The 13,233-nt window shown below is 23.6% G+C and overlaps 1 protein-coding gene across 2 annotated transcripts; it reads left to right on the top strand.

Annotated features, from left to right (window-relative positions):
- The first annotated feature begins 5,471 nt into the window (after positions 1–5,471).
- On the top strand, positions 5,472–12,841 carry LOC110667384 (metal tolerance protein 9). Of its 2 annotated transcripts, none has more exons than XM_058145692.1 (6): positions 5,472–5,707; positions 10,576–10,688; positions 10,823–11,068; positions 11,432–11,512; positions 11,931–12,161; positions 12,370–12,841. In XM_058145692.1, exons 1-6 carry the CDS (start codon positions 5,530–5,532, stop codon positions 12,712–12,714), a joined length of 1,194 nt encoding a protein of 397 aa, XP_058001675.1. In that variant the 5' UTR covers positions 5,472–5,529; the 3' UTR covers positions 12,715–12,841. The 2 variants fall into 2 exon arrangements, with proteins under 2 accessions (XP_058001675.1, XP_058001674.1); XM_058145691.1 differs by lacking the exon at positions 5,472–5,707 and adding an exon at positions 7,830–8,331.
- Positions 12,842–13,233: the final 392 nt, after the last annotated feature.

Raw genomic sequence — 13,233 nt, 5'->3', positions numbered from 1 at the left:
AGAAAATAGATGAAAAAAGAATATAATGAAAAAAACAATAGATGAGAAAGAAAAATATGATGAAGAATAAAATAGATAAGGAAAAAAAAAAGAAAATTAGTAGTGGAGAAGAAAATAAATAGTGAAAAAAATGAGTAGTAGTTTATATAAGTAAATTAGCAACCGATTGTCGATTGCTAATTTCTTTTAAAAATTAAAGAGAATTTTTTTTTTGGGGGGGGGGGGGGAGAGGGGGAGGAGGAATTTGTTGCTAATAGCAATCGATTTCAATTGATTACAAAAATTGATTAATATTAGCAATCGATTCGCAAATTGATTGTAAATCAAAAACAAAAAAAAAAGGGTGGGAATTTTTGGGGAGGAAAGTTTAAAAAATTGGTTACTGTTAGCAACCGATTTGTAAATCAGTTACAAATTAAAATAAAAAAAAGGCAAAAACTTTTAGGGGAAAAAATTGATTGTTAATAGTAACTGATTTTAATTAGTTTCAAAAATTGGTTGCTGTTAGTAAGTGATTCGCAGATCGGTTACAAATTAAAAAAGAAAACAAAAATTTGGGTGGAAATTTTTTAGAGAAAAAATCGATTGTAAAATTGATTGCTAATAGCAACCAATTTTAATCGATTGCAAAAATTTATTGCTGTTAGTAACTAATTTGCAAATTGATTGCAAATAAAAATAAAGAAAATAAAAAATTGTGTGAAAATTTTTAGGGGAAAGAATTGATTAACCGATTTGTAATTAGTTGCAAAAATCGATTGTTATTAGCAACTGACAAGGAATTGGTTGCAAATAACAATCGATTTTAGCAACCGATTGCAAATCGGTTATTAACTTTGAAGTCAATTAAAATAATTATTTAATTTAGCAAATAATTATCTAAATTAATTGTAGTTGGCAACTGATTAAGAAATCGGTTGCCATTAATAACGGATTTTAGTAATCAATTTCTTAATCAGTTGCTAATAGTAGCTGATTTTGAAATTAGTTACTCATCATTTATTTAAAGTTTTTTTTATATTAATTAGTAATTGATTTAACTACTAATTATAAATTAGTTGCTATTAGCAACCAATTATAAATCAGTTGTTAGTAACAATATATTCTTGAATTAGTTGCTAAATTTTTAAAAATTAATTATTTTACTAAAATAAAAAATTAAGTCACAAATCAATTACAAATTGATTACTAATGAAACGATTTTAATCGGTTGTAACAATTAGTTACAAAACTGATTGTTTTTGTAGTGATCAAGATAGTATCATTATCATATATTACAAATTTCTTGTTATATAGTATCACAAGTTGGAATTATGGCGTTAATTAATATAAATGCAAAATATCCATTTATCTTTATAAAATTTTATCTTAAAATAAAAATACTAATTTTTATATATAACAAATAAAATTCAACGGCATGAATTAGTTAATTAACTATTTATGGAGTAATAATTTTATATCAGTCTTTGAGGATGCATCTTATTGCACCTGCTTATCGCAAACATTGCTTAGATTGAATTGGCTGTGAAACATCCAAAAACATAAACCCTCATTTTGTCTAGTGACCTGATGGCATATTACTCAGGCATGGTAATATGTAGAATACATGTAAAAATCATTTTATTTAAATCTTATATATGTATAACATAATATATATAATTAGTTTAATATTATAATTAAAGAATAAAAATTATTTTCATTATGAAAAAAATTTTATTAAATATAATTTTTATGAAAAATATTTTTTATATATAAATTATTTTGCACGAAATAAATAATGTATTTATTTTGTGATGAATATGAAAATGAGACTCATGGAAAATTATACTCTGAATTTCCTAAGAGTGAGTAAAGTTATTTATTATTTGTTTTATTTTTACTATTAAATTTACCATGATTTTTTTTTATATAGACTGACATTACAATTTGAGTAAGTTTAAAATCTTAAAATTCATAACGAGTCTAATTTAATAACTCCTTTTTATATACTAGGGTAGTGTTTAGTATAAATAAATTTTATAAAATTTTATAAAATTTATTTGTAAATATAAAATTTTAGTATTTGGTTTAAATGAAAATTCATTTAGAATTCTTAATAATTAATTCCTTAGAATTTATTATAATTATATTAAATCCAAGCAAAATTGATACGAATTCTAAATTTAAAATTATATATATTTCAAGTAATAAAATTATCCTTTTATTATATATCATTTTATTTTATTTTATTTATTTCAAATGTAAAATTTATTTGATTTGAAATAAATTTCACATTTAATATAAAATATATCAAATAAAAAAATTCATTTGTAAATAAATTTTTTCATGAAATTTATTTACAAATGAAATGAATTTTACTATAAAATTAAATTAAACAGAATCTAAATGACAATTTAAATATTACTAATAATTAAAATAACATCACTGATGTGAAATCAGTTCAAATAATTTTTATCAATTGATAACAAAATTAATAAAATATATGTACATTTCTATCCTATATCTATGTATACATGATGGGAGAGATCAACTTAATCCATGATATCATTCAATTACACAAGATTAATATCCCTTCTGAATTAAAAACTTAACTTTTTTTTCTATTATTAATAACTTGAATTTTCAATCACAAGTAAATATATAAATTTTTATATTTATAAATTATTGTTATTTAGACTTTATTTATTTCACAGAAAAAAAAATTTTAAAATATATTTTCTACATTTTCTAGCAATTGGGTACTAAAAATAATAGATTAATGGAAAATTTTCCTGATCAAAGGAAAAATTAAATTATTTTTAAGGAAAAAATATTTTTTTTTAAAAGAAAAAATTATTTTTTATTTCTTAAACTTTAGTAATTTATTAAAATATGAAAATATTTATACACATAAAATAAACACACGCACCATTTACAACTAAATAACACATAAGAAATATTTTTTATATATAAATTATTTTTTTAAAATAAAAGAGTCCCAATGTATAAATAAAAAAAGCTTACACAAATAATCATAGTAATTTCTATTTAAACACAATTAGGGAGCATCACGACAGTTCTATCAGACTCAAAAAATTTAAAAGAGCATAGCATCATCCTCAACAACTTTAATAATGATTATTTTTAGAGAACATATAACATCGCCCATTACCATCTTTTTCTTATACTTATTTAAATTTATTTTTTTCTTTTTATATATCATAATAACATTTTTAATGTATATATGTGTGTCTTCTATTATTACACTAATTATTTATGAAAAATTAATTTGTTAAAAAAATAAAATTAATTTTTCCCATACATTATTTAATTATAAAAAATTTATTAATTTAATGAAAAATAATTTTTTATGTAAAAATATAATATTTTTAATAATATTAAAAAATATTAATTACAAATAACACTAATAGTTTAGTATTTTATATTTAAAATATACGATTTTAATTAAAATGTTAAATTTTAAAAAAATATGATATTTTAATACAAGTTATAGCTAAACTCATAATTTTTTAAAAATAATATTTTTTTCTCAGTAATTAATTACAAAAAATTTATTAACTAAATTAATAAAAAATACTTAAAAAACACTTGTAATATTTGTTAATAATACAATAAAATAAAATATTAGTTGAAGATAATAATCGAATAGAATATAATAATTTAACATATCACATTTAAAATTTAAATTAAAATTATAAAACTCAATAAAAAATTTTAGATATTACAAAAAATATGATATTTTAACACAATTTTACAATTTACTTTACAATATTTTATATAAGATGATATTCTTTTATAAAGTAATTAATTGTAAAAATTTATTAATTTAACATAAAAAATAAGTTGTTTCATGTAAAAAAACACATTAAACATTTTTTTATATATATTATAAAAATGTATTATATAAAATAAAATCGAATAAGGTATGATAATCTAATATATCACATTTAAAATCTATAATTTTAATTAAAATTATTACTTTATAAAAAATTTAACATTAAAAAAAATTAATTATTTAAAATAATTTGAAAACTCACCATATGTTATTGTGAAAATATAATTTTTTTTATTTAAAGTGTATGAGTATATGTAATATTAATATTATTTTATTTATTTTAATATTTCCTATAATGAATAACTTATTTCTATATATTTTTTTATAAAATTTACCACATATATTTTATCTACTGAATTTTTAAAAAAATATATAATATTTTTTTTAAATGGAGAAATTTTACTTTTTATTAAATTAATATAATTAATTATTTTATAAAAAAAATCTATTTATAAAATTTTGCATTAAATGAATTATAAAATTTTATTAAATTTTCTTTAATAAAGTAATTTTAATTTATAATAAAATAATATATATATATATATATTTTCTCTCTCACGATACCTCAAGACAAATTAGGTGCGAAGGTGTATGAATCTTTTCATTTTGCCAACTTGCATCAATTTCTTTCAAAACGTGGCGGACAATTTTTTAAAAAAGTTGTCTGTCACTTGTCTTTATTTTTATTATTATTTTTTTTAAATTAAGGATTATTACAAAGGTTGACATAAAAGTATTTACTTTTTAAATTGATTTTTTTTAAAAAGAGAAAAATTAATATTTAAAGCTAACTTTTTAGGCAGACTAATGGATTAAGCTAAGCAAATAAAGGCAAAATAAATTATAATTATCAATTTAATTAGGCATGTAATGTAGAAAGAATAATCCAATTTTAACTCAATCTTAAAAACCTGGCTTTAGGAAAGAAGATTTGTCTTACATATGTAAGCTCCTCACAGGGGAAAAAAATAAAAAAAAAACTCCTCACATTTAGGAATAAATATCTAGAGTATGAAATTTATAGGCAAACACATTTGTAGGTGACTCAATATTAAAATAAAATAAAATTTAATATCAATTAAAGAAAATAAATTGAATTTAACTCCATCAAATAACTTAACTCAAAGGGAGGAAGTTTAATTAAATTTTATATATAATACAAATATCTTACTTTATAATAACGTGGGACACATAATAGGGGAATATGATATCCAATAAGTAAATTAAATTCTCTTGAAATGAAAAAGTAAATTAAATTCTCAAATACCTTTAATATTTTAAGCAAAAGAAAAACATTAAAAAAATATTTTTGACCATTTAAATGCTATAATCATGTATAACTTTAGTTTCATTTAATCTTAAAGCAGTTAAAAAAAGATTTTTTTTTTTAAATTTTAAATGTTAGTTTGGTTAATTTAGATATTGTATTTGTTAATTTTTTAAAATTTATTAGTTTGGTTAATTTAGATATTGTATTTGTTAATTTTTTAAAATTTATTTTCTTTAACACATTTAATATTTTAAAAAACATTATATTTAAAAAAAAAACCTCACGTGTGAAGTCTTTCCCACGTCAGAAAGGCAGTTTTTCCTTGTGAAACAGTAGAATATAATCAGCACAAATGTTTTCTATAAAACATCGAAACCAACTTAAGAAGAAAAACTCCTAACATTAACATTGATCATATCTTGCCATGGAAGATCAAGATGATGATAATAGCAAGACGCATGCCGTGAAAGGTTATGGCTCTCCGTCTCCGGCATCGGAAAAGGAGCCATTTCCACCGTGGAAACTGAATCTCGACGACTTCCGAATACCAAACCAACACAGTACTGCTCATCGTCGCTTTTCTTTCCCTTGTATGGAAGGAGGTAAGTGCGCCGAACGCAACCCTTTCTAGCATATTTATTATTATAATTTGTTGCCTCATTTTCTCCTAGTATATGACACAGAAATGTTTATATTTGCATGAAATTAATTATTATTAGCTCAATTTAATTACATGGTAATTTAATTTTATATTAATTCGACCTATATATGCACTTTTAACCACAATAATATGAGTTATATTTTTTATAATTCAAGAGAAAATTTATATATATTTTTAAATGTGTGATGTATTATTTTTTAATATTTGGAGTGTATTTTATAATTTGACTTTTGTTAGTTCACACAGACAACGTGATTGGTAGGGTTTTTGGCTTCTCATTCATCAAAGAGTCATGAAAAATACTTAACGGCAACTACAGAAAGAAGAAAAATGAATGGATATATCATAATTGATTAATTTTTTTTATTTAATTAATGTTTGACCATTTATTTTGTTAGTAATTAATAAATATATAAATTATGTCAAATAATTTTAAAAATATAATTTTACATGTAATATGAATTACTTTACATTTTATAATTTACACAAGTGTCATTTGAGGTTGAGATTAGATGTTAAGAAATAGTTTTCTTAAAAAATATTATTTTAAATATTAATAAAATTTTAAAATTTATTTAATTATTTAAAATTTTTATAATTAAATTATATTAAATTTAATTATAAATTAATTTTAATATCTTTAATAAATATATTTATTTATTTCTTCAATAGTTAACCACTAATGTTAAATAGACCCATAAATATATCGGATCCACATGTATGGGATATGCTGATGGTGGTCCACGGTCCTGTGTGTATCATATAAACGGATTGTGTCACAAATTTTTAAGCATGGGTTAATTAAGGGTTAAATAATTTGGAATATTATATTTATATAGTTGGATGAAATGAATAAAATCAAAGGAATATTGATATTCAGATTTTCTTAAAATTTACAAAAATAATTTATTAATTTTTTTGAAAAAAGAAAATGCTTGGTTGACACAATTTAATATTTTTACTTCAAAATTGGTTTTGTAAAAAAATATTTTTTAGAAATTAAAGTTTAATAGATCATACAATGTCTTGGGTTATACAACAAAAATAATTTCTTTCATAAATTTTTATCATAAAATTGAAAAAAATTCACAAAATCAATAATAATAATAATAATAATAATAATAATAATAATAATAATAATAATAATAAAACAACAGTCAGCTTGATTTGGATGGAAATAGTGATTGACGCACATTTAGATATAGTAATTCTAGTAACAGACACAAGAAATCTTATTTTTGAGCTTAAGGATAATTGATGAACACAATATTTAAATTTAAGATTTTTTTAGGGCTTAAACCTAAATTAACTTGGAGGAAAGTAGTACAATATGATCTAGAAATATTACACATTTTTTAGAATTTAACCCAAAATTATTTAGAGTGGAGAAAGCAATCCATATAGTCGACCCCAAATTTTTGAGATAAACGTTTAGTTTAGTTGAGTTAAGTTGAATTAATAATTAACAATTAGTTATAAATAATTAGTAATTTATAAAATAATTTAAAAGTAAAAATATTTGATAAAAATGTATGTTAGATTAACCGTAAATTATAAAATGATTAAAAAAGAGTGATCCACCTCTTAACCTCGTTAGGAAGGATATGTTTTATGATTTAATTTTTTTTTAACTTCTCAAGACTAATATAAATATTTATGTCATTACGCAATATAAATAAGAAATATAATTTTTTATTCTAGTTAAAATACTACACTACATTAAAAAGTTGCTGCAAAACAAAATCTTGTTATTTGAATAATAATTTAATTTTTTAAAAATTTAATTTTTTTATTATTTAAAATAAAATTTAAAAAATATAAATTACTAATTTTTCACTTTAGTTAAGTTAATAAATATATATTTTCAAATTTTATAAATATAAATTAAAATTTTTGATTAAATAAATAAATAAATATCAATATTTTAAAATTTTACTAAAATTTTTATTTTGAAAGGAAAAATTTTTATTTTGAAAGAGGTGAATATCATAGCACATACCCACATTCAATATAATCTTAATTAAAATTATACTTTTATATGGACAGAAATTTTAGAGCCGAGAAAATGGTAAGTTTGATGCAAAGTAGAATGAGAGTTTTGGTTTGTGGACTAAAAGCCCAGATATTACATATCCACCAGCTAAAAAACACCAATAACATCATATCAAATCCCTCTCTCGCTCACCTCTTTAGGAAGAGAGTTACGAATCTTCTCTTTAAGCCCAACACGTTCGTTCGAGGAAGCTGCATAAAGCATACAATTAACCTAATAAAAAAAAACATTTTATCAATTTTGATTACTTTGAGAGAGAGCGAAGATAGTTATGGCCACGGAAAGTGGGACTGGCAGCGGCGGAGGAAGTGGCGGCATTCACGTATCCGTAGATATTAGCGAGCAAATTCTGACTCCAACGGCGTCATCTTGGACATTAGATCTCGACAAGTTTCGTCTTCGTCAAGGGAGAAGCTCTCACACTCCTAGTGGCTCTCCACCTCCTCCTCCTTCTCATCATCATTACCGTGATGGTTCTCGCTTGTCTTTACATCGTCTGCTTCCGACCCCAAGTACTCTCTCCATTTCTCTACATCTCTTTCGTTTGACAAAATTATTTTATAGTGAATTATGATTATCTAAGACTTTTTTTTTAATTTAATAGTATGTTATCTAATAAATTAGCAAGTAAATTTATTCTTACTCAAGTTTATAAAATTTATTCTTACTCAAGTTTATAACTAAATATTAAAAAAAATTAAGTAAAGATATCTATGGCTTATGAAATTTGAGATTAAATTATAAATAAAAACATTTTGAGATTAAATTATAAATAAAAACATTCTTCTCCTTAATATTTTAAAAAAAAAATCTATTATCCATTAAGCAGATCTCGCTTGAAAAGGAAAAAAAATCTAAATTACTAAAAATACTAAATAATTTTAAATTATAAGGTTTTAAATTTAAATTTTAATTAAAATTAATTGTATTAAGGAATCCGTACAGATTTTAGGTTAGATGAATCCATTACAATGTTGACAACTGCAGGGAATGAGAATCCCATGCAAAGTAATTTCAATATTTAGTGGAAAGTAAAAGCGACAAAAGCTTTTCCCCTATAGGTGAATGTCGTGCGAATCACCCACCCATCCGAAAGCTGGAAAGGTTAGCGTTAAATACAAACATTAATAGGGTTGGCATTCGGTGAATTAAATCATAAAATTAAATTATATATTTTAAAAATTAAATTGAATTAAATTGAAATATAAAAAAAATTAAATCGAATCAAATCGCTTTGTTTCGGTTCGATTTGATTTAAACTCTCAATTTTAATTTTTGATTGATTTTTTAATTTAGACTTAATTTTTAAATTATTTCATCTAATTTTAACTTTGATTTGAACCTAATAACCATTAATAAATGAAATTAAATAATTTTTATATATATAATTAAATATAATTCATAAATTTCTCATAAAAATAAATCAATTCAAAAATTAATTCGGTTCAATTTGGTTCGATTTGAATATATAAAATTATTATTCGATTCTGTTGATTCGATTTAATTTAATCAATTTTTTCTCTTTAAAATCGAATCGAACCAAAATAAACGAAATTTTTATAATATAAAACTGAACCGATTGAATTTTAAAATCAAATTAATTAAATTGAATTGATTTAATTCAATTCGATTCGATTTGATTTTTTAATTTAAATCGAAATCTACTCACCCCTAACAAACAAACAATGAAAATGAGCCCTTTTTGTGTGCTTTTTCCTCAAGTATATAATTTCTTCATGCCCTTTGAGTGGTTCTACTCTAACTCTATTGGGGCCACAATCTTTTATGTGATTTTTTTTTTTAATTTTTACTTTTCAAAAAATGGCTTGAGACACCCAATAGGAACAGCTTCAAATCTTTAGCAACAATCAATAAAAAATAGCACTTGAGAGCTAACATTTCTAAATGGAAATTAAATAATTTCAAATTAAAATTATTAAAATATTTTATTTTTTTCCAAAAAAGATTTCATTTAAAAATTAGAAAAATTAAAATTTGAATTAGCAAATTTATTTTTTTCATGGCTTGCAATTTATAATTTGCGTAACTTGAGTAATTTGAATTTGAGTAGTATAGGGGTCAATTTTTATATCATATGACATTTAAGTAAATCATTTTTAAATTTGAATTCAAGCTTTAAATAAAATAATTATTTTAATTAAATTAAATAGAGCATTTCGAATATTTTATTGAACTGAGCTTCATAAGAAAAGTAAAGCTCATTTAAGTATTCTATTCATAGAACTACTCAAATAGATTATATCCCTACCTGTTAATTTCCATATAATTTCTTATGCGTAATTTAAAAAAAATAATAATATGAATCGTTAAATTAATATCAAAATTGATGTGCATTAATTTATTTCATTTGTATATTTAATTTATTAAATTTTTATATATTTATTTTATTTTATTTATTCATTTTTTGTAACCATTTTTCCACAGCCTCCATTTTATTCATTAATTCACTTTCTGCTATCAGGAATCACTATAACAAATACTCATTACACCCAAATATATTTTATAGTTATAATTATCAAACTAAAATGGTTAAAATTTGACAAAATAAACCCATAATTTAAGTCACCACAAACTTTAGGTTTAAATGGAAAAAAAATGTTGACTAAAATCAACACAACCACCAAAAATATTTAGAATGTTTCCTTATGTTTGAGTGATTGTTCATTGGCTTTTTGATTCTGTCATCTACATTTCCTTATGCTTGAAGTCATTTTATTTTTAATGGTTGAGCTCAGGGAAGCAACGCAAGGTTTCAGAATATTACAAAAAACAAGAAAGTCTCCTTGAAGGTTACGATGAGATGGAGACCATGGCGGAGTTGGGTTGTTTCCCTGGAAATGCTACAGAGGTTATTAGTTGTTCTTCTTTGTCTCTTTTCCATTTTCTAAATTTTTTTATAATGATTTTACAGATGAAGATTTAAGGGGTTTTGATATGTTCTATTTGATTGACTTAAATTCATATTTTCTTGTGCTGGACCAGGATGAAATGAAGCAGCTGGCAAAGAGTGAGAGAATGGCAATTCATATTTCAAATATAGCTAACATGGTGCTTTTTGCAGCAAAGGTTTTTGCTTCTACTGAAAGCAAATCATTGGCAGTAATTGCCTCAACACTAGACTCTCTCTTGGATCTCTTGTCGGGGTTTATTTTGTGGTTCACATCCCATGCCATGAAAAAGCCAAACCACTATTACTATCCCATTGGAAAGAAGCGGATGCAACCAGTGGTAAGTTGGCATGCACACTTACTTACTCATTCAACTCAAATGCACAGCTGTCGATCCAAAGTAGAAGCGAGAAAATTATGGTTCTTGTTCTTCCACAATAATGGAAGACTTAGAACTTATAGCCTTGTTTGTGAAATAAAGTTTTTTATAAAGTGTGGTAAATTCAAATAGTATATACTAACACTATATTTGGTAAAATGTAATTAACATAGTGTTAGTATATACTATGTAATTTAATAATGATTATACTAGCCATTTCTTATTTCAATTCATCAATCTAAACATAACGTATTCATTTCAAAGTATCGTTTGTTTTCTCTCAGTGAGAAATTTGACCAATTATTCCTTTTCTTTTTTCTGCAGGGTATCATTGTTTTCGCATCTGTGATGGCAACTCTTGGTTTACAGATCCTGCTAGAGTCTGGTCGGCAAATTGTTGCAAAGGTATGCTTCTTTCATTTGTCTATTTGCCGCTGTAAGTTGAAGGATGTAATAAATAGGTGATTAAAGTAATAGATTTAAGATATAAATATGTAATTTTCATCATAAATATTGTGTTTTGGATCATGATGAATTAGGTGTAGACAAGAATTTTCAAATTAGAGTTGTTGTTTGTAAGGTTGTAAGTTTGAACCTTAATCAAATCTAATAAAATAAAAACTATTTTGCTTTATTTTTTCTTTTATTTATGAGTTTCACTGTACTTGTTGTGTTTTAGGTTTATAATGAATCGAGTTTGGGCAATAATTTTTCAAATGAGTTGTTTTATTTGGGTTTGTGAGGTTAATCAAAGTGTGATTAAATAAGAACTATAGCGATTAATTATTTCTTTGATTTTTTTTCCCTCTTTTGGGGGATACAGGTGGGACCTAAAATGGACAAAGAAGAGGAGAAATGGATGATAGGGATAATGGTTTCTGTCACCGTGGTGAAGTTTCTGCTAATGACGTACTGCCGGAGATTCAAGAATGAAATAATTAGAGCCTATGCTAAAGATCATTTCTTTGATGTGATAACAAATTCAGTTGGTCTTGTAACTGCTGTCCTCGCCGTCCGATACTTCTGGTGGATTGATCCTACTGGAGCTATAATAGTAAGTCTACGTTCTTTTGAATAAAGTTATTATTGTCTTTAATGGTGGACTAAGACATGAAAATTAATGAATCCCCACATACAAGACATCCCTTATGTACAAAGAATCGAATCTAAAGAAGAATTTTCTTCAATAAAAAAAAATGTTATCTGCAACTTTCTTTAGAGACTAAGCCTTTAACTGATCTATTCTGTAATTTGCACTGCAGATAGCACTGTTCACCATCAGCACTTGGGCAAGGACAGTGATTGAGAATGTAAATTCACTAATAGGAAGAACAGCTCCTCCGGAATTTCTAGCAAAGTTAACTTTTCTAATATGGAATCACCACCAAGAGATTAAGCACATTGACACAGTGAGAGCATACACTTTTGGCACTCATTATTTTGTGGAGGTTGATATTGTGTTGCCAGAAGACATGCTTTTAAACCAGGCACATAATATTGGTGAAACTCTTCAAGAGAAGCTTGAACAACTCCCTGAAGTTGAGAGGGCTTTTGTGCATATAGATTTTGAGTTTACTCATAGGCCTGAACATAAATCAAAGGTCTAATTCTGATGCTGGTGAGTAAACCTTTTTTTTTTTTTTTTTTTTAGGTTCTTCTATTGTATTGCCTATGATTTGCTTATCTTACCCTTTTGTAAACTTTTAGCCAATTATTATTCTGCCTATTATTTAATTGGCCTAGCTAATTAAAAAAGGAAGCCTGAATAATTATACTTTTTATCTAATCCGAAAGTTTTCATATTCTTTTCAATTGACAAAATTTGGAGTTGATATCAATTTTTTTTTATCACTAATTCATTTATCAAAAATTCACCATCTAATAATAATAATATACATATTTATCCATTATATATACAATGATTATATTTTAAAATTTTTCTTTAATTTAGAATTAAGTTAAAAGTTTATTAAATTACCTTTATTGCTTTAATGATCATTGTTGTTGTGTTAGGTTAAGCTGGCTTTTGTATTTCGAACTCTATCTTTTAAAGATGATATAATCAAACGCATATGTTACTTTAATAATAATAATAATAATAATAATTCGTGCGAGCACTGCATTAG

The sequence above is a fragment of the Hevea brasiliensis genome, chromosome 4, assembly GCF_030052815.1.
Source record: "Hevea brasiliensis isolate MT/VB/25A 57/8 chromosome 4, ASM3005281v1, whole genome shotgun sequence".
Lineage (NCBI taxonomy): Eukaryota > Viridiplantae > Streptophyta > Magnoliopsida > Malpighiales > Euphorbiaceae > Hevea > Hevea brasiliensis.
The sequence above is the reverse complement of the archived record's forward strand: the minus strand, read 5'-3'. Positions and strand labels throughout refer to the sequence as shown.

Coding starts and splice junctions, on each gene's coding strand:
- LOC110667384 (XM_058145691.1), top strand. CDS start 8,091: ATGGCCACGGAAAGTGGGACTGGCAGCGGCGGAGGAAGTGGCGGCATT. Junction 11,069..11,431: donor AGAAGCGGATGCAACCAGTG/GTAAGTTGGCAT, acceptor TTTTTTCTGCAG/GGTATCATTGTTTTCGCATC. Junction 11,513..11,930: donor GTCGGCAAATTGTTGCAAAG/GTATGCTTCTTT, acceptor TGGGGGATACAG/GTGGGACCTAAAATGGACAA.